We start from the raw sequence: 25,846 nt of genomic DNA on the forward strand, positions 1-25,846 counted from the left end.
CTAACTTGTAGAGTTTAGCCCACCTTTCATCTCCAGCATTATAGACTCAGGCACATCATCTCCCTCCACTTCCTTCCTCAGCTCCAGCCTCTTCTTCCAGTCCTCCTCATTAGGGTCGACCACCACCACTTTCCGAGAGAAAGTCTTGAACAGCAATAACTTCTGCCATTGGCCAGAGTTGTACACATTACACTGATCAAGAATGAAGTTCCGGGCTTCCCTGATGGCTCAGTGGTTGAGAGTCCGCCTGCTGATGCAGGGGACATGGGTTTGTGCCCCGTTCCAGGAGGATCCCACATACTTCGGAGCGGCTGGGCCTGTGAGCCATGGCTGCTGAGCCTGTGCGTCCAGAGCCTGTGCTCCACAACGGGAGAGGCCACAACAGTGAGAGGCCCACGTACCGCAAAAAAAAAAAAAAGAAAAAGAAAAAGAATGAAGTTCCTCTTTGTCCAGGAAGCAATCTGGACCAGCTTACTAGGGCACTGGGAGGCTTGCTGAAATAAAAGGTCTCGGCTTTTGGGGTCCATCTGTGGCTCCTCGAGCCCCTTCATCCTCATTTGATTGAGCACAGTCTCAGCTCCCAGGACATTGTATCTTTTCTCAGGGTTTTCTTTTGCATATTTCAGTGCCCACTGGGTCTTTCCAGATCCAGGCAGTCCCACCATCAGAATCACCTCACACTCCTCTATGGTCTTGGGAGGGACTGCAGTGCCCACGCGCTCCTCCACAGGCACGGCATGGATGAACACAAACTCTTCTGGCGGTGGGAAGAAAGTTTCCTCCTTCTGACCAAAGTATAATTCTACAACACAATTTTTGCAGAGGACATGGGGTAGGAGGGCCCGGTCAGCCACAGATTCCTTGTTGATACAGAATGCCACACCAAGGTCTTCTCCATTCTTGGAAAAGGAAAGTTCTACTTCTTCAGCCTCAAAATTAGCAAAGCAGCCAATGACATCATTCTCCCCAAAAGTCTGGCCAAATTCCTCAAACTGCCCATTCTCTGCCTTGAGTCCTCGTCCATTGAAACCATAAGAGAATCCATCCTCACCAAGCTGTGGATGGGAAAAATCAACAGGCCATCCAACTCGAAGGAGAGAAACCTCTGTGCAGCCTTCTTTCATTGGGAGATTCTGGGTTACCTTGGCCTCAAAGCAGACTTTCCCCTCTGTCACTCCATAAGTACTTCTTGCCCCAGACCAAAGGGTGTGGAATTTCTCTGAGAAAAGTGGCTGCCCTCCATAGCAGTCTTTGCTCACCTGAAAATGGAGATCCGAGGTATACGTGTCCAGGTTCACAAGAGTCTGATCCTCTTCCTCATCTTTTGCCTCTTCCTTCCGGGGGTGGTGGAGACTTTGAACCTGTTCCTCTGCGGCCTTGTCACCCGGCGCCTCGGATCCCGGCATCTCGTCTCCGCTCCGATCCTCCGGCTCATCTTCCTCCCCCTTGCCAGTGCCCTGCTCTTCGCCACCTGTCACCCCACCTGACTCGGCTGTGGCCTCCTCCACTGGCTTCTCGGAAGCATAGGGCTCAACTGCGGCCTCCACGGCTGCCGCCTCCAGGGGCTCCAGCGGCGGCTGTGCGGCCTCTCTTGGCACTTTTTAAAGGCTCTGAAAGCTTTTGTTTATTTGCCAGTGAATTTAGTAGAGAATATATTCCACATATGGATTTATATACTGTATATAAAAATGCTTGGTGAAAAATTAAATACAATGTGAACCTGAAATATCCTATCAAAAATTACATTTCAAGCCAATTTAAGAAACTATTTTTGCACTATCTGCCACTTAGAGTTTTAAAAGCATAACAAAACCTAATCAACTAAAACATTTAAAAAACAAGTGACCGGTTTATTTTAAGAGGGATGATGTTTATCTCACCATAACTTCTGTCAGGATAAGATAATACCTGTTAGATGAAGAAAGAGTTAATATGTCAATTCCTATTGATTAGCCGCAGAAATATTTTGTCACCAAAGTGGGTGTATCATACTTGTAAAGTATATATTTTAATAAATAATTTGTTGAATTTCATCTATAATAGTGGGCCAGGCACTGGGCTAAGTGTTTATGTTTATATGCACAAATACACACCAAACAAAATCTAATTTATTCCCACCTCAGTGCTGTGAAGTTAGAACTTTATGGATGAGGAAACTAGAGCTTCAAGAGATGAGTTCCTTACCAAAAAGTTCTCTTGAGTACTAACTGCAACTTGACCATTGTATTTCTATGAGTTTCTGTTTGTTTTTTTGTTTTGTTTTGTGTTTATTTAAGTATATATATTGAAATATATGATTTACAATGTTGTGTTAATTTCAGGTGTACAACAAAGTGATTCAGTTATACATGTATATATCTATTCTTTTCAGATTCTTTTCCCTTACAGATTATTATAAGAAATTGAGTAATCTTATCATTATCTAGTTCCCTGTGCTATATAGGAGGTCCTTGTTGGTTATCCATTTTATATTCCTATGATTTTTGAAAAGATATTTAACAAATTTTGACAATACATCATGATAGTTTAGTTATCATTTTAAAGATTTTTCTGTTCAGTTCATCACCCATCAACATTATCTTCTTTTAAAATATACTCTCCCTGGTCTGGGAAGATCCCACATGCTGTGGAGCAACTAAGCCCGTATGCCACAACTACTGAGCCTGTGCTCTAGAGCCCGTGAGCCACAACTACTGAGGCTGTGTGCTGCAACTACTGAAGCCCGTGCACCTAGAGGCCGTGCTCTACAACAAGAGAAGCCACCACAATGAGAAGCCCACGCACCTCAACAAAGAGTAGCCCCCACTCACCGCAACTAGAGAAAGCCCACACGCAACAACGAAGACCCAACACAGCCAAAAATAAATAAATAAATTTTAAAAAAATAAAATAAAATAAAATATACTGTGACATTTGTGAGGACTGTATCCTTAAGACCTTCAGCAAAACTCAAACACCAGTATCATATATCTGTTCCCAGCTACACATAAATGGCAGGTCCATACAATACGGTAAGCCCCTTTTGAAGCTGATGCACCTTGGGAGCTAAGCTCACACAGCTCTGTCTGCACTCTAGCCTCCCAGCAGGTGGGTCCAATTCAGGTTTGTACCTTACTGAGGTCACACACACCTTGAAGGTGAAATAATCCCATTTTGATGTAGCTCTCAAATCTCCAAAGCCAAAAATGTTAAAGCCTAATAACCAAAGATCTTCAACACAGTATGTTTTTTAAAGAGCTAATAATTTTCCTATTAAAATATTTCTGACGTTCAAGGAAATTTTTTATCACATTTGTTCTCTGAGAGAGAGGGAATTTTAGTTCAGGAAGAGTAAAGCTGAGAATGTGAGGTCACTTCCCTCTCCTGTGCATGCCCTGGAGTCCTTCCTACAATGCTGCTCCAGGGAGTTTCCTGTCTCCATTTCTTAAATAAGTTTAATCACTTGTGCTCCATAGCATTCTTCCCCTGGGTCTTTAAACATGCACAATCTCCCAGACGTGGAGAAAAACTTCCCTTGATTTTCCTGGAGTAGGATTCTTTACTATCCCCAAGGAGTCGTTATGGGATTACCTGCCAACATTCTCAATGGTAGCTGTTTCAAATAACATTAAACACCATTTCCTGAGTAGCTACTCCTCACCTGGTGTCCTGCCAGGTTGAGATGGTGGGTTGGGGGTGGTGGGCAGTGAAGGCACGGATTCCCATGTTCAGAAAGCTTGAAGTGTGATGGGGAGGCAGACATACAAACAATCACTATAGGTTATTGTAGATGTAAAGCGTGAAACGAAGATCCAAAGAGGGACAAAGAGACAGGACAGAGGTAGAGGTCAGCAGTGGCCACAGAGGGTTTAAAGAAGCAGGAAGTGGTTAACAACATCAAGTGAAGGAGAAAACCCGGGCAGACAGGGTCTGAAAAGCATGCCAGCTTGGCTGCAAATAGAAGGAGGCAGATAAGGCAACAGCTGGAGCGAAAGGCACAGTCAAGGGGGAGGGAGGGTCTATTAGTTGCCATGAGTTGAGGGTGATAGATTCAACTGCTTTAATGTGACAGCTGTCTGGATAAATATGATGGTGATGGATGGATGTCTAAATAGCTTCAGATGTAAGTAAATTAAGTTGGAGGGGAAAACATCTCCTCGGGAACCCAGGACAGATTTTAGATTTGTGTAAAGACCAGCCAATGGACTGTTTGTTTAGTAAATTCTGCCTCCCAAGATTTTGAAGCAAAATTTTAAATTCAGCATTTGAAAACCAATTATGTGTGTAAAGGCAGTTTTCAATCACCTGAGTTCAAATCTTAGCTTTACTGCTTACTGGCAGTGTTAAAGTCCTGGATAATTTACTAAAATTATCTGTATTCTAGTTTCCTCATCTGTAAAATGGAAATAATTAATATTACATCATCGTAGCTTTGCTGGAGGAATAAATCAGTTAAATCACATAAGGTGTTTAGAATAGAGACTAGCAATAGCCAGCCCTCGATATATTTAGCTATCATTGTGATTATTATAATTACGAATATCATTATCTGGTCTTATTTTTGTCACAGTTCTTATAAACATAAGTCAGTTTATTTACTTCATTTTACAAATGAAGCAAAATGGCTGCATGTGAGTAAATAATTTGCTTTGAGCTCTACACCTCATCAGAATTAGAATAAAACTCCCAAACCTTTGTTCATACACATCTTAGTGTCTGTGAAATACGAACAGATCTTTACACCAAGGGCACCACAATGGTAAGACAGTCTGAAATTATTTTATACCTAAGAAATGAAGTAATAAAAAATATATACATATTTAGGCTCAAGTTCTTCTTATATCACACCTGCCCTGGGTCACAAGGTCCACAAAAATTAGATGCAATCTAATTGTATTAGAGCAAAAAATACTAACAGTAAAATAAATTAAAAGGAGGAAATGTGGAAACATAGAATTTTATATAGAGTAAAAATATCATTCAAAATAAGGTGAAATAGAGACAGAAACAGAGAATTCATTGTTGTAAGCCCTGCATTAGAAGAAATACTAAAAGAAGTTCTTAAGGATAAAGAGAAATGATAGATAGAAAATAGGAATCTATGTGAGGGAATGAAGAATTGCAAAAAATGGAAATATGTAGTAAAGATAAAGGTCTTTCCTCCTTATTTAAAATTTAAAAGATAATTAACTTTTTAAAAAATGAAAATTTATTGTGGGATTTATAATATATATAGTAGTAAAATATATGGCAGAATACAGAAATAACAGAACTAATGGAAAGGAAAAATGGAAGAATTCTGCTTTAATTTTTTTTATAATATATGTGATGTGGTATAATATTAATTCAATGTAGATTATAATAAGTTAAGGATGCATATGATAATTCCTAGAGCAACCACTAAAATATAAAACAAAACTATAGCTAAAAAGCCAATATAGGAGATGAAATGAAATTCCCCAATGTACTTGATAATTCCAAAAATGTCAGGCAAGGAGGAAAAAAGATTGAAAAAGCAATTAGAAAACAAATAGCAAGATGGCAGATATTAACCCAGACACAGCAATAACTGCATTAAGTGTAAACTAAATACTTTCATTAAAAGGCAGAGATTATAGACTGGATATAAAAGTAAGACCCAATGATATACTGTTTACAAAAGATATACCTTATTTTTTTTTATTTTTAAATTATTTATTTATTTATTTATTTATTTTATTATTTTTTTTTTGCGGTACACGGCCCTCTCACTGTTGTGGCCTCTGCCGTTGCGGAGCACAGGCTCCAGACGCGCAGGCTCAGCGGCCATGGCTCACCGGCCTAGCTGCTCCACGGCATGTGGGATCTTCCCGGACCGGGGCACGAACCTGTGTCCTCTGCATCAGCAGGCGGACTCTCAACCACTGCGCCACCAGGGAAGCCCAATTTTTTTATTTTTTACACTTCAAATATAAAGAAAAAGATAGGCTAAAAGTAAAAGGATGGAAAAAGATGCACCATGCAGACACATATCATAAGAAAGCTGGAGTAACTATATTAATATCAAAGCGGACTTCAAGCTTAACAAAATATTAGCAGAAAAATCCACTAGCATATAAAAAGGATAATATATCATGACTAAGTGTTAGGTTCATTCCAGTAATACAAATATAATTTTAATCTTTTGGCACTGTTTTGATATCTTTTGCCATACAAAAACATTTTTCTATAATCCTGTTTTGGTGAACAGCTCTTCCTAACACCCAGGGTGTCCAAATAATCATCTAAATTTTATAAGTTGTTTTTACTGCCTTTTCCTATACACTTAATTCTTTAATCCACCGGGAATTTACTTTTGTATGTGGTGTGTGATAGTATTCCAACTTTATTTTCCCCCAGATGGATTAAACAGGTGTACCAGCCATTTATTAACTAAGTGAATCTTTTCTCACAGAATTGAAATTTTAGTTTGTCAAACATTAAATTCTTATACATGTTGAAATCTATTCCTGGGATCTTGATTGTCTTCTATTGTTCAATTTGTTTGTTCCTATATCAATACAATGTCTTATATTTTATTGCCTAGTAATGCATATCCTCCTCACTATCCCTCTTTTAATTAATTTTTTGGCTAGTCTTAGAAATTTCTTTCTCTGTATGGACTTTAAGATTATTTTATTCAGTAAAAAATTTTTCTTATGATTCTAATTGTAATTACCTTCCATTCATAGATTAATTGGAGAAAATTTAAATTTGGAGGATATAAAGGACTCCATTCAAGAACATGTTTCCATTTGTTTCATTTTTTAATATTCTACAATAAGATTTTATAACTTCCTTCTTAAAGAATCTGTATGTTTCTTCTTTATTTCTAGTTATCTTTAGTTTTGTTACTATTGTGAATGAATCTTTAGTTTTGTTACTATTGTGAATGAAAGTATAATTCTATTTTGTTTTAAACTGATTATTGCTTTTATAGAGAAAGGATTTATAATTTTTTTAAAATTAAGGCTCATATCTGGACTTTTGGAAATGTGGGAAGAGATCACCCAGCCCTGTAAAGGCAAGTCTGAGCTAACAAAATCATCAGTTAGGACTAATCAAGATCAGCCCAAATTTTGTTCTAAATTTCTGTCTCCTAGTGGCTCCCTTACCCAGCTATTCTCTGATTTGGGCACAAATAATGCAGTTTTTTCTGTTCTTGCTTGACTGAATTCTACTTGTCGTCTATTCAGTGCCACTCTTGCCCCTCGGACTAGTCTGAGAGGATGCTCCTTCTTGGGGGCTGGGATCCAGCACAAGACCAGATTCACCCTATTTCACAGGTAATCTGATAGATATCACTCATGCGATCTCCAGCTATATGGAATAAGACTTTTATACCAGCAATATAAAACAATTAACCATCTCTACAATGGCCTTAAAAGTTATCTATGTGGTAAAGATTATTTCTAATAGCAGATAAGAAATCATTACACACTCTAAGGATGGCCATTTAAATGTGGTTATATTGGGCTCATAAACCTTATAAATTAACAGACTAAATCTCAATGCAGGTTTAGCCTTCAACAACAATATTAAGTAGGGTAACTTTCCTTTATCTTCCCTTGACTTTGGTGTCTAGTGTACTAATGGTGCAATTTAACCATCTTGTCTTCTCCCTACTTCTACACTCTACGAAGGCCCAATCTCCACCTACTCCCAATATCCTCAACCAGACACAGGGAAATCAGACTTCTGTCTGAACAACAGGCAAACGCAAGTACATCTGACCTACGACAGCACCTGCTTCTGTCTAGACAGTCCTCATTTAGAGAACCAAGGCTTCCTATCTGGTTTAGCTTGGTTTTTTGACCTGGCTCACGACAGAACTCTCTACTTCTGAGTTGACCTCTGCTCCTCCCCTCAATCCTCCCCCCACCCACCAATCCACTTATTATCTCCTCTTCTATGACTCCTTCCCGATCCAGAACATATGCTGAACATTTTCTTGCTGGAGATCTAACTCTTGAATTTCATTTAGGATGATAATTCCTTTTAATTCCTTTGTCTCCCGTAGCTTGACCCCTCTCCAACTACCACAACCCTCCCTCCTCTGTCCCCTTGTTCCTTCTTCCCCAGGCTTCTACCCTATTTGACAGGCAGCATCCAGGGCTCCACCTCTAACTGCTGGAGCAGGTTGTCACTGGGCTTTTGGGACCTTGACCTCATCTGCGTTTGAGTTTGAAGCTTGACAGTTATCACATTTGAGCCTCACAGAGGAAGCAGGCTAGGGTTTGTAATTGTATTATCTTCATTTTAAAAAATAAAGGTGGAGCGCAGTGGTTGGGAGTCCGCCTGCCAATGCAGGGGACATGGGTTTGAGCCCTGGTCCAGGAAGATACCACATGCCGCGGAGCAACTAAGCCCGTGTGCCACAACTACTGAGCCTGCGCTCTAGAGCCAGCGAGCCACAACTACTGAGCCCACGTGCCACAACTACTGAAGCCCGTGCACCTAGAGCTCGTGCTCCGCAACAACAGAAGCCACCACAGTGAGAGGCTTGCGCACCGCAACGAAGAGTAGCCCCCGCTCGCCACAATTAGAGAAAGCCCGCGTGCAGCAACAAAGACCCAATGCAGCCAAAGATAAATAATTTATTAAAAATAAATAAATAAAGGAACTGAGACTCAGAAAGGCATTATTACTTGTCCAACATCACACAGAAGTGAAATCTAGACTTGAACCTGGGTTTTCTGACTGAAAATTCCTTGCTCCCTGAAACTGTTCCTTTCTGTTTCTGAGCATAGTTAAAAAAAAAGAAACAACAACAACAAAAAACCCCAGCCATTTAAAAACACCTTGAGAGAGTTTGGGATTAGCAGATGTAAACTATTACATGTAACATGGATAAACAACAAGGTCCTATTGTATAGCACAGGGAACTATAGTCAATATGTTGGGATAAACCATAATGGAAAAGAATATAAAAAAGAATGTGTATATCTGAGTCACTTTGCTGTACAGCAGAAGTTAACACAACATTGTAAATCAACTATATTTCAATAAAAAAATTTTTTTAATACCTTGAGGTTTAGAAACACCTTGAGGATGGAGAATGTGTCTTTTTGTCTTTAAATTCACGCAGTCTCCCAAACAGCCAATAAGAACTCACATAGCACAAGGTCAAGCACAATATATTTTGATAAACAAACACTAATTCTGTGGAAAGTATACACAAACAGCAAAATGAAAGTATCAAACCAATGCATGAATAAAGAAGTACGAACATTGACATCATTTACAGCTGATGGCTTTTCTAGGGAGAGCATTTATAGAAAATATGTATTTGAGATACAGAATAAATTGTGAGTTTATAGAATATCAGAACCAGATCATGGAGATCTCTGTGATCTTCTTATCTAATCCCCCTCAACTAATAGAATAGCCAACATTGAGAAGGCAATATGGAATAAAATAATCTGAGAAGCAAGACCTTTGTTTTTCTGAAACTCATTTTTCAAGGAAGGAATCTTTCTGGTCAGTTTTCTTTTGGGATCAGCATTTCCTACCATTATTAAGCTACATAAATGCACAATATGAGCTATGTTTATCTATTCAAACATCCAGTAAAATTCAATAATTTTTAGATGAATTAATAAGTATTTAGATTGTTTATTTTGACTTTATCTCTTTTGTAATTTCTTTATCCAAAAAAATGATTACAAAAGATGCCGTTTTGTTTCTTGACCCTGTGTGCATATCATACAGTCAAAAAGTCTTAAATTTTTCAAGCCTTATTCATTTTTAAAATCTCTTACCTTAGACTATCAAAAAGCAACCCTGCCTTTAAAGTGATTTGGATATAATGGAAACAAAAATAATTTTATCTAAAGAGATCAATATAAAAATGATCTTGAAAGTATTTATATTTGTGACCCAAATATTGTCTCCATCATTATAAAACTAAATCTGATCTCAAAAATTACCATATTAGGGCTTCCCTGGTGGTGCAGTGGTTGGGAGTCCGCTTGCTGATGCAGGGAACACGGGTTCGTGCCCCAGTCCGGGAGGATCCCACGTGCCGCGGAGTGGCTGGGTCCGTGAGCCATGGCCACTGAGCCTGTGCTCAGCAACGGGAGAGGCTGCAACAGTGAGAGGCCCGCATAACGCAAAAAAAAAAAAAAAAAAAAAATTACCATATCAAGTTGTTTTTCTGTGGGTGACTCCTCTAAGTAGTTTGTAAAGTGAATTATTCTAAGAAAAGCAGTTTTCAGTGATCATAGACAATGGCATGGAACAAGAATAAATAGAAATGAAAATTGTATGTGAATTTAAATAAAACCTTAACTGTATATAACAGGAATAACAGTTTGGAATTATACTAATGTGACTTTCTCTTTTGCATTTCTTTGTATGTTACTTTCTTCCAAGCCTGCTAGAGGCATCCTTTTGCCTTAGGAGATTTGGGCTGGTTGTAGGAAGGCTGCAAAGGGATGGATTGAGTTCCCTCTCAGCCTTGATATTGTGGGTCTTTTTAATTTTGGCCATTCTCATACGTGTGTAATGATATCTCATTGTGGTTTTAATCTGCATTAAATGTATACATATATCCCCTATCTCCTTCCTTTAAAAAAAAAAAAAGAACAGTTCCCACCCACCTCATATGGTTGCTCTGAGGATTAAGTGAGATAACTCATAGAAAGCACAGTAAAACACATGTAGCTTATAATCAATAATATAATCATGTGAACTAAGAGATTTTATAACGGCGCCTGCAAGGCTGAATAAACCAATTACGCACTTGAACACATTTGTCTTGGAATAACACAGGGGATAGATTGGGGGATAATGATGACTAAGAAGTCCAGGGTTTGGTCTTCTAAATGGAGTCTCAAAGGGGGAAGACAGTTAAAGGATGAATAGTTAAAGTTTTAGCAGAGAAGTAAAAGCAATGCTTTGGATCAGCTGGAAAAGAGTGGTAATAGAGGCTGAGAGCGTGTCCAGGCAAAGATTACAATAGATGACTATTTATGATTAATGCCCAAGTAAGATAAGATAACTGGGCAAATACAGCTGAAATTTTGCACAGTGCTGTGGAAAGAGAGCTCAGCCTAGCTTTAACTAGAGTTTTGGTGCCTGTGAAACAAGAAGATTGGACAACATAATCTCTAGGGTTATGTATGGATCTAGCAGCTTGTGAAATTTCCAAACTGTGCTATGGGATTGGGAGTGGGAAGAGAGAGAGGTTGTGATCCCTGAAAATTCCAGGTGGTTGAAATAAAAAGGAAATCTAGAACTGAACGCTTTCAGAGTATAACTGTATCCTTATAGTGCCCTTTGTAGGTAATGGAAGAAGAAGGGGGCAGTGGGGCACTTTTCCAGAATCTCTGCTCTCAGTGAATATCACATGAAGTATTGGCATTCAAAAATGAGATTGCCAAGGAATGGGAGGGGAAAAAAATGCAGGAACAGGATGATGGATAGATGGATGGTTAAATGTCCAAACTCAGGATATTCAACCACTGGATTTAATTTCTCTGAAGATCATTGTGAAATAGTGTAGCTTATTACATTTTATGTATGGTATAAAAAATTCTTGAGCTAATCTGCTACTGCCATGAAATATATTTCAAGGCTTTAGTTTCCCAAATGGTGTTCATAGGGATGAAAACAAATTTAAACATTTTCCCAAAGAAAACAACACTGACATATTCAAATAGTGTTAAAGTTCCTTCTAAAGGCAAGAACATGTTAATTTTGAGTTACTTGAACTATCCCGACCTCTGACTTCTCCTGTACAAGTAGATAATTGACATTTTTAGATACCTATCATGCCAAGCACTGTACTAGGTACTTTTACACATTTTCATCTATACATTTTCCTATTCAATCCTCCCAAGAATCATGTAGTTTTGGCAAAAGATACTTTGTTCATAGAAGTTAAAGTATGTCAAATTCTTACTGTAAGTAAGAGGTAGAGCCCTCTGGGAATTCACAATTTAGTTGAGTAGACAGGAACCCCAGTAAAAATATCTTAAGGTAAGTGCCATCATAGACATCCATTAGACCAGTGCAGCTCCCAGAAGAAGCTCTGGGAAGGGCTTTAAAGAATGAGTAGAACTTTGACAGGTAAATATTGGGATGAAGGGGAAGAAGTAGAAGAGAAATTCAAAGGAGGAGAAAATTTCACATAGGTACACACGATGATCAGAAAATGCCTGGTGTGGTCATGGAATGGTGAGTTGCTGTAATTGGTGGGGGATAGGGTGGTAGGAGATGTCTGCGTATGACTGGCTTAGAGGCAAGATGAGATATGACTGCAGCAGGCAACAGAGAACCACAAAGAATTTTGACCAGAAAAAAATGGCTGGATCAGGACTATGTTTTAAGAAATACTTCCAGCAGGCTTCAACTAATGTATGGTAGTTTGGGTAGAAGGAGGAGAGACTGGCAGGGAGGCTGGTGAAGTCTGCCTTGGTAATGCTGGCAGGACCTGAAGAGGGCCTGCCCTAAGGCCCTGCCAAGGAAAAGGGAGAAATGCACTTCCTACTCAAAATGTTCTCTCATAAGCTCCCTCTGCACTGATTCCTTGGAAAACAAGGTAGAATTCCCTAACTTCTTGATTTGAAAGGTTTTTTGTTTGTTTGTAGTTTGTTCTTTGGCAAGTAAAAAGGAGCTCTTTTTGGGTCTCCTTTACCCCGGTTCTGGGTATAAGGAACAGAAGTGGAATGCTAGTGATCTCAACAGAATAATTCTATCAATAGAATTAGATTGGATGGGGAGACTTAATGATGACTCCTAAATTTTAAACCCGAATGACTAGGAAAACCGTGGTTTCCCTGCAAGAAATTAGATAATGATATGGGAAGAAAGACAGTATGCTTATTTTAAATAGATTCAATTGGAAGTTACAATGGGATTTTCATGCAGAAATATCCAGAAGCTATTGAAAGGCCAGAGCTAGTGTTCATTAAAAAAAAACAACAGAGGCTGAAGATAATAGAGTCAGCCATTATCTGCGTGGAGATAAAGCCGTGTGGGGAGATGTCTGTGCTGAGGAATAACATGGTGGCAAAGGGAAAAGATGGCCCAGGGCAGACCTGAGAGGAAATAGAGCTGGAGAAGAGGAGACGTCTAGAGAGAGAGAAAGGACAGAAGGCGAGAAAAGTCTAACATGCAGAGTTGCAGAGGCACAGGGAGGAGAGGTGAAGGTGGTAAATGCAGTAGACTTGTGGAAGGGGAGGAGGGGGGAGGATGAAGATGCAGGCTCTGTGTTGTATGGTAAAGGGTCGCTTTCTGCCTTCTCCTCTTGCCCCATTCCAGTCCATCCAGGGCTTTATTCCTCTCTTGCTGCTTGGCCTGGGCACTGATGACATTGATGACTGCTTAGCCACCAGTGTTTGCTTGTAAATCAGTTTCCTTTTTACATCAAGTTCTCCCCAAGAGCAAGAACTGTGTGGGGTCATCTACACAGTGGGTGCAGAATGGGGACTCAGGGAAGAAATCAAGGCAGCCTCCCTGAGAGAACAGTTTCTGGAGAGCGTTGGGAAGGAAAGTTAAATAGTAAGGTGTTATGGACCAGGAAGATGGTAAGAAATAAAGAAAAGTCTGATTATGAGAGTGGGCAGGGAGTTATGAGAAAAAGGAGAGAGAAAACTACATCCAGTGAGAAGCAGAAAGAATAAAATATTTAATTCTAGGGTGGGAGAGATTTGAAGATGTTCCTAAACTGTGGTGAAAGACAGTGGAAAGGACAGGATGGAGATACAAGAAGAAGCTGTGGGTAATAACTGATGGAATGACTTTGAGAAGGGACTGGTGAATGCAGGAGAGGGATGAACTTCCGACCCAGGGCAGGGGGTGAGGGAAGGTGCAGAGAAATGGAGAGATGAGGTACCAGGTCAGAATGGACTAGGAGGAAGGAAACTATAGCTAGCCTAATGGAAAAACAAAAACAAAAAACCTTGAGGTTCTAATACTGCCATTTATCAGTCATGTGACCTGTTGCAAGCACCTTAACATATTTTTTAAATGTTTAGCTAAAATGGGGATACTACCTTCCAACTCCCCAAATCGGGTATATGGTACTGCTTACTTGCAAGTGCTTTCTTGGCTTTTTGTTTGTTTTGTTTTAAATTTATTTGGGGATATTTCCCTTAGAGGGCAGAGAAGCTGGAAGATGGTCTGGATCTTATCAGCAAAGTAGGAAGTGGGTCACCAGAGCATGAAGGAGAGAGTGGTGCCATAGGCCTGAGTGATCAGGAGGTTTCTGAGGGCTGGGCAAAGGATAGGGAGATGAACACAACATGAATAAAAGGATTTGCAAGCATCAGTGAGGACCCAGGAGAAATGAGAGGGCAAGGATGTCTGATACTGAGGAATCAGGCCTCTTGGCTGAAAAAGTGTTGGGGAAGGCGTGCTCACAATCGTCCTAGCCTAACCGCTCTCACAGGTGAGGGTAATAATAGGCGCCACCTGGGGCTCACGCATCCCAGCAGGCTTTGGGATGGCTTGACTGCACGCTTCCGGGGTCAGGGGTCAGGGTCCGTTAGTTTTTACGAGGCTGCAACGGAGTCTCAACACAAAGATTAGGAAGCCGGGTAAGGAACCTGGTGCACCTTACTTGGGACCTGGGGTGTGTTAGGGCCCCCGCCAGGCCGGCCCAGCCTCGGGCACCTGCCGCGCCTCGGCGTGCCAGTGGTGGTGCAGCTGGCTCCCGCCGCCGCAGGAACTTCAGGAACTTTTTTTTTTTTTTTTTTTTTTTTTTTTGGTAAATTGCTGCGTGAGGAGAGGCCCCGCCCTTCCGCGCCCGGCCGCCCGGCCGCCCCTCCGGCGCTCCCGGCGGGTGTTCCTTCCCGGTCGGGAAGACTGCGGCCCATGGGACCTGTGGAGCTGCCCGCCTGGCTGCAGCCCAGGTAGGACGCTCGGCAGAGGAGGGAGAGGAGGGGGTACGGGAGGGGGTACGGGAGGAGGGGCCGCCGGGGGTTGAGGGTGGGGAACGGGGCGGTGGGTGGTGCCGATACTGATGAGCTGGGGGAGCACCGGCCGGCGCCCGAGCAAACTTACGCCCCACACTCCGTGGGGCTCTGGACAGGTATTAGCTAATTAAGTTGTCTCGACAACCCTAGGAGTAACTGTTATTTCCCCCATTTTATAGCTGAGGAAATGGGAAGGACAGGCTGCGTGGCTACCCTTACTTTTGTGCTCTCTCGCCGTCTTTTTCTGTCTTCCCCCTCTTCCGACCTGGAGCCCTTCCCTTGACTTTCTCTACCTGCTGCAGGAACACCAATCACACGTGTAGATTTCAGGGCCCAGTTCCAGAAAAACTGATTCAGTGGTATGAGGGTAGAGCCTGGGATGTGTAAGTTTAACCCACGCGCCATGTGATTCTGCTGTAGGTTTGAGGGAGGAATTCCTCTTCCCCACTCATTTAGTAGTACTTGAGTCATCTGTAGGGGTGCCCAAGTAAAATCATCAAGCTACACTGTATCTGCTTCCCAACTTATTTGCCTTATTTCCCAGAGGTTTCACATCTCCAACTAGGAGAAAAGTCTTGTCTACCCTGGGCAGGGCCACTCCCACCGCTTTTCCGAACCAGAAGCAACGCTTCAAACGGTGCTTTCTCTAGCTCCCTCAAACGTGTATCTGTCAGTCTTCTCTTAGTCATCTCCCCAGCAACGCATTTTAAAAGCCAGCTTGACTTCCCATATCTGGCCCAAGTGACTAAACTGCTTTCTCTGTGTGTCTGGTGAAGGAAGCTATCTGCTCTTGCAAAATATAATAGGCAGTGGTGAGACACTGTCCCCAATCACATAATGCATTCAGAAGTCAGGTGTGTCCAATGACTGAATTATCCACCACCTGGGAATGCCATCATTGCTACTCCCCTCTTGTAACTATAAACTAGTTATCAAGTTCAAGTTCTGCACTTAGCAGGGACACATATCGACCACATCAGCCCCTCTCCATCCATATTTTCTTTTCAAAAATATTCAAAGCCTACTTTGCAATGCTTACTTTTATTCCTTGGGGAGCAGCAAGGTTAGAGGTTTATCAAAGATGAAAGTGGATTTTGAAATAGAACCATATTTGTCTTTAAACACACTCAGGATGGTTACTTTAACAGATAGTGTGTGCTTTCAAAATCTGATGGGGTTTAGAGGGGTAACCAAATAAAAGACTCCGATATGGAATAGTTGTCTCTTGCTTGCTCAGATTGGCCAGTAAGTTAGTGAAAAGATGAGTATAATGCTGAAAAGGTGATTATAAAGGAAGTGTTTAATATGTTTAAATGAAGTATTTTCCTGTATTTATTGTAGGTATCGGAAGAATGCCTATCTTTTCATCTACTACTTAATCCAGTTCTGTGGCCACTCATGGATATTCACAAATATGACAGTCAGATTCTTTTCATTTGGAAAAGGTAAAAGCCCAAAAGAGTTTTGGATTTTTAACTTTTAATCCTCGTTTTCACCTAGTCCTGGTTATAATAATTTTTTAACTTCTATGAACTGCACCTAATAGCCTTCACTTCTCTAAAATGTAGTGACCATATTTTTCAGTAAGCATACTTTGTTCTTACTGCAAAAACCAAAACCTTTTTGGAGGAGTGGGGGAGGTAAGATGAGGGAAAGGTATGTGGCTTCCCCCTGAGTAGGCACTTGCCCTGAAAACATAGACATGACATTGGGGTGGTGCCATTTCACTCTTCCTTTTTGGTTCTGCACCAAACCTTAGCAAATTTGGTGTGTGTTGTAGAAATCTGTAAATTCCAGTAAAACATTTTTTTGCAGAGAAATCAGGAATTAACCACTTCTTCTCTTGTTTTTTATTCCCCAGGTTTCAGTAGTTTCAGGAAACTACTAACAAATGAAAGACAATGTTTATATTCCCCAGGTTCTGTTTGGTCCCTTTAAAGGGCAATGTGTCCATAAGAAAATGATACACTTTGTAGATGACTCATCACCTATATGGGAGTTAGCATTAATGGTTTAAATCATAAGCTTCCTCCACTTTCCTAAAAAGTAAAGATTTTAAATGCATTTCAGTTTTCCAAAAAATGAATCACTGTCATTTAACATCCTGACTGTCAAAATAACATTCTTTTCACGTTCCATCCCCACATGGGTAAGTGTCATCACAGTTTACAACTGTTGCGTGACTTGACAATTTGAGCAACTGCTGGTTTCAGCTAACAACAAACATCTAGGATATATCTGGGAAAAGTCATGCTGTGCTCATCAATTCAGACTTCTGTATCATAAGAAAATTAATCTACTTCTGTGGCACCATAAATGTTGCTTTTTCATTACTGCAAATCTACAGATAAATTATTGCCTTTGTTAAGAACCTCCAAAGATACAGCCTGAGGCTTGAATTTCAACTATGACTGTTGGGAGTCCTCAAGCAGAGGAAAACACAGGGCTTAGGAAAACTTCCCTTATATTTGTAGGAAAAAACATCACTTCTAGACCTTGGAAGTTAGCTGTGGCTTTGAGGGCATATTATAGGTCATTCACAACATGAGTAACTCTTTCTTATGCTGCCTGGCCTTTCCAGTAGGAAAAATGCCTTAGTCAGCAGTGTACTTAGTTCTTAATTGTTATCCTGCCAATATAATTATACAAGCTACGTATTATTAAAGAAACCCATTCATATGGAAGGCAGACTGAAAAGAACTATGTGGGGTTCAGTTCAGTTCCTGAATCAGTGTATAAATTAAGTAGCTCAACAGCACTCAAGCAGCTGGACTAGTAACGTCTGCTACTTTCTTCCTTCAAGGAGCCGTGTGACTGATAATTCTCTTATAGCAAGTGCAGGGCCATGGATAAGAGCATTGACTGTCTGTGCCTCAGAAATCACCTGTGAAATGGGGATGATAATAATGTCTATCTCATAGAGCTGCTGAGAAGAGACACCCTTTGTGTTTGATAAATTATTATCATGTGAATGATCACTAGGGAGTGAAGACAACAAAGACTTCCCTAGAAGATTCTTAACATGGCAGGATTTCATTTTAAAATTTAAACCAACACATTTATCCTATTTAGAGGAACATTTGTTTGCCTCCCATTTCAGCTCTCTCCAAATGCAGTATTTGTTTTGGGCCCTCTGCAATGGGCCCAAGTTCCAGTGTTTAAAACTCAAAGAAATCCAGAAAGCACTGACTACATATGTATGAGCCATAAATGCTAGATACATGTAAGATGTTATTTGATATCATGGCATCATTAATCTCATTTCCATAAAGCTTCTCTGAAATAGTATTTTCTCATCTCTGTCATTTTCTTGTCAATGGACAAGGTGTGGGCACCACAGCTTCTTTAATAAACTCACCTCCAACCTGTTTTCACTGGTGTAGTCTAGAGTCTAGCTGTTTACTTTTATGCTGGGATTGCTTTAGAATCTCATAAATGGGGAATAAATGCTTTAGCTTTGGCCATGGAGCCGCCTTTTTCAAGTTTTCAATCCTTTCTGGAAGAGGAGCAATTAAAATGTGCAATGATACAAAGTGCTTTCTTTGGTTACATAGTCTTTGTAATTTAGTAATCTATTTAGGAAATTTCTCACATGTACTATGAAAAAGGAAGTAAGGAGTCTCAACTGTATTTCAAAGTGCTTTATAGATTTGGGGTGTGATCTATGTTTTACTTACCATGTCTGTATTTTTAATTCACTGGACACAGATTCAATGGTTGACACTTTTTATGCAATTGGACTTGTCATGCGACTTTGCCAATCTATTTCCCTCTTGGAGTTGCTGCACATATATGTTGGCATTGAATCAGACCATCTTCTGCCTAGGTTTCTGCAGGTAGGTTTTAATTGCATTATTTGTATTATAGAATTTGTTGCATACTTAACTTTGTTCTATTTATAGCCTCTGTTGACTTTATGGCAGTGAAAAAGCCAACCTTTGCTAATTTGCAACCCACATCACTAACAAGGAGAATTCCATGAAAAACTTACCTCATCCTGTTATAAAGCAGAAACTAACACACCACTGTAAAGCAATTATACTCCAATAAAGATGTTAAAACAGAAAAAAAAAAGAATACAATACCTGGTTGCTATTGCTGTTATTTTAGGTATCAGTTGTCTCTAGCCCTAGATGACCATTGTTCCTTTTAAAGGCAGGTTGAAGGAAGGTGGGAAAGTCACTGGTAGATATTTAGTATACTAAATCATTGCTGAATTAAGGCAAGAAAAACAAAAAAGTGGTATTTTCCATAAGGAGAGATAAGGGTTAAGTGACTATATGAGCATATGTTTAAAATTTATAGAAAAGGTATGTACATGAGTATAATTTTAACTATTTGCAAAATAAATTGGAAAAATGGATAACAAAATGTGACCAATTTGCATTGTAAAAATATTTGAAATATCAGAATCTGATTGTATTGCCAGCACCTAGCAAAGTGCTTATAACAGAAACATACACCTTAAATTTTGTTGATTGAAGGAGTGGCATAGATCCTTGTATTAAAATTTGCTTAAAATACCATGAAAGTTTAAAAGATGGAAATCGGAGGGACTTCCCTGGTGGCACAGTGGTTGAGAGTCCGCCTGCCGATGCAGGGGACACGGGTTCGTGCCCCGGTCCAGGAGGATCCCACCTGCCGTGGAGCAGCTGGGACTGTGAGCCATGGCCGCTGAGCCTGCGCGTCCGGAGCCTGTGCTCCGCAATGGGAGAGGCCACAACAGTGAGAGGCCCACGTACTGCAAAAAAAAAAAAAAAAAAAAAAAAAAAAAAGATGGAAATCGGAGTATAAACTTGAGGAGCCTATCAAGAACTCAGCATTGCAAGTTCACGGGAGATTTTAAATTTTGCTTATTCAGTAAAAGTAGAGAAATAGTATTCATTAGGATGAAGACATTTTCAGTGTTGACATATCAAATGTAAAATAAAAATTGGGGCAATATTTAGAGTACAAACTAGTAACAGTAGTAGTCAGTTAGCTAGCCAAAACCTAGATGGAAATGCCTTAAATGTATTTCCTTACAAAATAAAAAGGGGTACACATCTGTCCCAGAAGAAGCATATTATTTAGGAAAAGATTTATTGGTATTTATTATTTGTTAACAACTAAGATGCATATAGCATCGTCTAATGCTACTTTTAGAGAACCGAATTAACAACCCAGGTTAAATGAAAGTTGTATTCTGTCATGTGGAATTATTTTGCTTGGAGTATGATCATTTATCTGAATCTAAGTCATGTTTTCTTTTGGCATACTTTTTTGGATTTTGTACTTTTTTAGGCTAAATTGGATAATATTAATTTTATGGTAAAACAGCAGTTTCAAAGTTAAGAGCAGTGTTATTTTAGTTATTTCCAAAGAAGGAAATGCAAGTGAGAAACAGGACAGTTAAATTTGTAAGAAAGAAGAGCATCTTGAATATGTCTAGAAAATATGCATATATTTTATGCTCTCCAAAAGTATGTAGGCTTATCCAAAAATAGAAAGTAGTATACAACTTAGTAATCTGATTTCTTGCAGTTCTAAAAATTCCAGAATATTTAAGTGTGATTTTAATCACTATTAATTGAAACTGTAGTGGCTTATGGAAGTATGATCACTGTAATCAGAATATATGCTGGTTTGGTAATTAAAAAATAATGGCAAGTATATACTGACACTTTTTATTTAAAGGTGAGGTGGCAAAGTCTACTGTTGATGGGGCTCAAATGATTTTTAAGTTTCTGTTGTCAGGAGCAATCAGGGATCATCATAGTAGCGAAGACAGTTACCATTCTCATCCTGGGCTGATTATTGTTAATTTTTGTTGTGATGTTTGTCTTCCTCTTTTTATCTCTTTGAGGTTTTACCTGTCCTCTGTTTCTTTTATTCATTTACTATCTTTTCTATGGTTTTCAGAATGGACATAGTATTGTAAAAAGCTTCAAGAACACAGCATCGGGTCCAAAGTTTCATTTTCTGCCCTCTTCTTTTATTAGAGTTCTGCAGATAATTAGAAGAATTCCCTCATTATGAGATGACTCTGAGGTCCCTAACTTTAAAATAACCAAACAAAAGTCTAAAGTTGTGTAATTATTCTTGGTTTTCCTGTTTCCCCACTTTTAAGTGAAGAAACTAGTTAAGAATGTGGCTAAGCTACTCATACAGTAATCATAGCTGATTGCGTATAGTATCTGGAAAAATGCATGGTGTCTAGCTGCTTTCAAGTAGGTTGAAAAACATGTTCACTCATTTGTGATGTTATTTTGACATTACCTTTGTGAGATTGCTAAGTCACAATAGAATTCTCTTTTTGGGAATTGGTCTTCCAAAATATCAAGATAGGTAATTCCCAAAAGCGGTAGGAACTCTTAGCTAGTTGAGCGATTAGAATCACATGTATCAAATGATGGTGGTGTGTGTTTAGGAGGGTATGTTTGTTTTCTGTGTTTTCTTCTGTACATTTTTAAATGTTTTATACACATATTTATTTTGACAGTTAGGGAAGAGCCACTTGATTTTCTAATATTACAATTGGTAAAAGAAAGGGGGGGAACCCATTGACAATAAGACTATAATAAGTTAACACAGAGATGTATAGTTTATGTCTTTTTTAAAGATACAATTTAGAGGAAAAGGGCAAAACGATAACATAAATAGTTGTTTATATACATCCATTTTTGGAAACAATTACATGCCAGTTAAAATTATATCAGGAAATAAAGTAAACTTTTGTATTTTTAATTTATAAAATGGGAAAGAAAAAAAAGGTCCAAAAGTAGAATATAACTATAATTAAAAGTGATAAGTGAAAACTCGGCATCTCTCCTCTCTAACGCTTTGCTCCCAAATGAGCTTGCGTATTTTATTAGCTTGATTTTTTTTAAAAAGTTGAATTGGGAAACTATTTTAGTATATTTAATCAAAACAACTTGCTTTTATGGAGCGGAAATACCACCAACCCTGAAATATTGATTTTGAAGGGCTTTCTTCTGACTTCGCTTGTGCAGAAGCCCGAGAAAGAGGTTTTTATTGATATAGCTTTAGGATGTTTCAACTCAAAGAGAGGGGAAAATATCCACAAAACTGACCTTTGTATTATGGCATTAGGCTGATGTGCCTTTAGGAAACCCTCAGAGTTATCCACTTTACTCCTTTACCTTTTGAGAAATGCAAAGACTTCATACATAACTGAATTAAAACGGCTCGGGCTTCCCTGGTGGCGCAGTGGTTGAGAGTCCGCCTGCCGATGCAGGGGACACGGGTTTGTGCCCCGGTCTGGGAAGATCCCACATGCCGCGGAGCGGCTAGGCCCGTGAGCCATGGCCGCTGAGCCTGTGCGTCTGGAGCCTGTGCTCTGCAACGGAAGAGGCCACAACAGTGGGAGGCCCGTGTACCGCAAAAAAAAAAAAAAAAAAAAAAAAAACCAAAAAAAAAAACGGCTAAATTCTGCCTCCTTATCTTTGCATCCCAATAAACATCGCTGCACATGTCTTCATTTTACACAATTTTTTAAATCTATAAATCAAAACACTGGGAGTTATTACCCCCAAATTATCGTGCCTACAGAACTTCCATTTGTGAGCCCAAATTGCCAGAACAATTTTTATTTTTACCGATATCACACCCTATTTCTGATAAGGACAAGCAAGGGTCTGCTTGTCAAAAATCATTCCAAAGATTTCACAGTCACAGATTCATAAGAACAAATATGAAGGATATACCCAAGGAGAGTGTCTTAAAATAAACCCTTTTAGGAAAACAGCAACGTTTCACCCTAATTTATTTTAATCCATGACGCAGGTGCTTCTTTGCATTGATAGATTTAATTTTTTTTTTCCATAAAGTCATATAGATTTTCTCTCCAGTTTGAGTTGGGAACAGGTTTAAATTGTTAGAGATAAAACTGTACTGCGGATAGTGTTGTGCTATGAGATTCCCAAAACTTTGATGCTTCCTGAGAATGAATTATTCACTCTGTACATAATGAATTATTACGTACAATTCACTCTGTACGTAAGATTTTCGATTTTTCTGGTATTTTTTGCATTTGATCAGTGGAGTTCTTTGGTGTGATAGTTATAAATCTATATTCACAGTATGATTTTAAAGATGCTGAGATTAACTTTTTTATTCACTGATAGTCTTGATTATATAGAAAAATGTATTTTCCTGTAAATATACTAATCACTACATTATGCTTATTTTTATCTCCAGCATAATTACTTAACACAAAAGTTAAATAACTTATCCACATTCACATAAATTGTAAATCGTGGAGCAAAAATTTGGATTTGGGCTAGTTTTCCTGAATGCTCAACTATTATGCTACATTTGTTTACAGTGTCTATCTCATAAACTAGGACATAAATACCATGAGGGTTGGGACTTGGTCTTGTTCACGGTGTTATACCCCCCCCCCGGGATTCAGAATAGTGCACTCAATAAATATCTCTTGATTGATGAATAAGTAAAAAATATATAAATAGTATTTAGATGCTTTTGTCTTACAGAAAAATGTGGTGATTTGAACATTTAAGGGTATGTTTCTGAAGTTCTCAATGAAAGTTTACAGGATTTAAAATAGTTTGGCTTATCCTTTTAGTAATATAGTAGTCTTTGAGGCTAAAACTAATTTATTTTTAAGATTGTAGAAATTCTCTCTATAGTTGAAGTGTGATTTTTTACTCCTTCAATAGTTTATAACTACTTTGCTAAATGCCATTTATAAATTAACAGTTTTAGTCATTGCTTAATCTGGAGTTCAGGATTCCCAAATAGAACATAAAAATGCAAAATATTTTTATTTTGTAGTTACCAAATTTTTGAATTAACCACATTACCACTTTGTTTAATTTGGCCTAAGTTACAGTGTTTTTACTGTGCTTTTATTCTGCCTGTTTGAGTTGCACAAAACATTACAAGACCATTCATTAGTAATTGTCATGTTCTCATAGGATTTGTTTAAAATGACAAAGTGCTAAGTTTTCCTAAGTGTAAAGCTCCAAATAACTGGTCAAACTATTATATGTAAAGAAAAGTAATAAATTTTAGAAGTCTATTCTTCAAAATTATTTTGGTGTTGATTTAGAAAATCAAGTAAGTTCTTGTTTTAAGGTTTAACTTTTCAGGAGAGGCTTTTTTTTTTTTTTTGAGAATAGACTATAACATAGACATTATGCGAAGGTGTAGCCCATAAAATAACAAAGGCGAAAATGTCTTAGTGTTTCAGAACAAGCAATTTAGAATGACATTGTCTAGACTTTGATTCCATATCTATAGGCAAGTCACTTTCACTTTGTAAAATGCAGTGTCCTTTGTAAAAGGCAGATAATAACAATAGCACTTCTTAGGGTCGTTACGGAGATCAAATGAGATGGAGTGTGTTTGGGACCTGGCACAAAGTAACTAATAAATATTGGCTTTTTACCAATTTAAGAATATCGCCTCCTAAATTCTCCCATTGTATTGCCATTGAACGGTCAAGTTAGAGTTAAATAGCCATCAGATAATTTGTTAATTAGACTGACATCGTATGTGGGGAGGGCCTTCACATACCTTCCTGTATGTATGTGATTGTGTTTTGGGGGGCATGCTGATTGCTGATTTCTCTGCAATCAGGTTACCATCACTAACATGCCACAGTCCCTCACGTGATGGTTTTAAACAGAGTGAGTTTCTTTGTGCAGCTCCAGTCTCTTTCTTTTAGGAGAGTTTTCCCTCCCTACTCATTAGTTGAGGGGCAGCCTGACATCAGGGATTGCCTACAACTCTGGAAACCAGGAGACTTGGGATATATATGTTTCCAGGTCTGCCACTAGTATGGGCAAGTCACTTAACTTCTCTGGTTCCCAGTTTCCTTATATGTAAAAAGGTGGGGTTGGGCAAGTATCTAGCAGGGCCCTTAGAGAGCCATCTTATCAAAAGGTAGCTTATGTTCTCTCTTTCAATAATCAGCCATGTAATTAGAAATATGTGTGTATGCATTCATGTGTGTATCTCCTGAGATTTTTGTCAAAAATTAGATAATTTTCCTAATTAGCAGGCACTGATCAAATGTAGGATTAGGCAGTGCCTAAATACTTGTTTACTGCTAAGATCTTGTATCCGAAGGCTGCCGGGTGTCATAGCAGCAAGCTTGGATCATTCGGTAATTATCATTGCAGTTAAGTCTAATTCGTTATATAAATATGGTTAAATCAAGAAACTAGGGCATTGTAAAGAAAGACTGACAAAAGAAAAACAGCCATGTAGGTAGCTTCCGTTGATGGACTAAGGTTTGAATCATATCTAATTTTCTTAGCCAAGCAAGGGCCCTCTTGACTCACCAATGTGGTTATAAACACGCTGATACAGCTTCTACATGTGGATTTCTGATCATGTGGCCCAATGTTGGCAAATCCTGGATTTCTCTGCACTAGGTGATTTTCTAGGACTAACAACCTATGATTCTAAGTCATAGATTTTCCCAGTCTTTAGTCCTTGATCAGCTTTAAAAATAGACAGCTATTGAAAAATACAAAGCAGCCCGCATCTTTCCTTTATCACTAAATATGCTCCCTCAATCTCAGGGATGTTTTCCTTCGACCATTGTGAGGAAAGTAAAATGTTCTATTAAAAACAAACAAGGGCTTCCCTGGTGGCGCAGTGGTTGAGAGTCCGCCTGCTGATGCAGGGGACACGGGTTCATGCCCTGGTCCGGGAGGATCCCACATGCCGTGGAGCGGCTGGGCCTGTGAGCCATGGCCGCTGGGCCTGCACGTCCAGAGCCTGTGCTCCACAATGGGAGGGGCCACAACAGTGAGAGGCCCGCGTACTGCAAAAACAAACAAACAAACAAACAAAAAACGCAGAGTGTACAAAGTATATTAATATGGCATAAGAAGTTACATTATATTTAGATTGGAAAGAGGAATGTATATTTTGAGGTCAGTAACTGGAGTTGA

The 25,846-nt window shown here is 39.1% G+C and overlaps 2 protein-coding genes across 2 annotated transcripts in view; one reads left to right on the top strand and one right to left on the bottom strand.

Annotated features, from left to right (window-relative positions):
• LOC307054825 (heterogeneous nuclear ribonucleoprotein U-like protein 2) lies at window positions 1-14,819 on the bottom strand (the record flags this gene model as incomplete). The annotated part of the gene is given in 5 exon segments (XM_079706705.1): window positions 1-192; window positions 402-1,334; window positions 1,336-1,364; window positions 1,367-1,597; window positions 14,564-14,819. Coding segments are annotated over 5 exon segments (1,641 nt in total).
• The window catches only part of HACD4 (3-hydroxyacyl-CoA dehydratase 4), a gene marked incomplete at its 5' end in the record, with an annotated part of 20,285 nt that continues 9,256 nt past the window's right edge, over window positions 14,818-25,846 (top strand). Inside the window, 3 exons of the mRNA XM_079705777.1 lie at window positions 14,818-14,855; window positions 16,260-16,363; window positions 18,627-18,754. Coding sequence (XP_079561903.1) covers window positions 14,818-14,855; window positions 16,260-16,363; window positions 18,627-18,754 — 270 coding nt within the window. The remainder of the gene's footprint in view (window positions 14,856-16,259; window positions 16,364-18,626; window positions 18,755-25,846) is intronic.

This window comes from Hyperoodon ampullatus, assembly GCF_949752795.1.
Source record: "Hyperoodon ampullatus genome assembly, chromosome: 6".
NCBI classification, from domain to species: Eukaryota; Metazoa; Chordata; class Mammalia; order Artiodactyla; family Ziphiidae; genus Hyperoodon; species Hyperoodon ampullatus.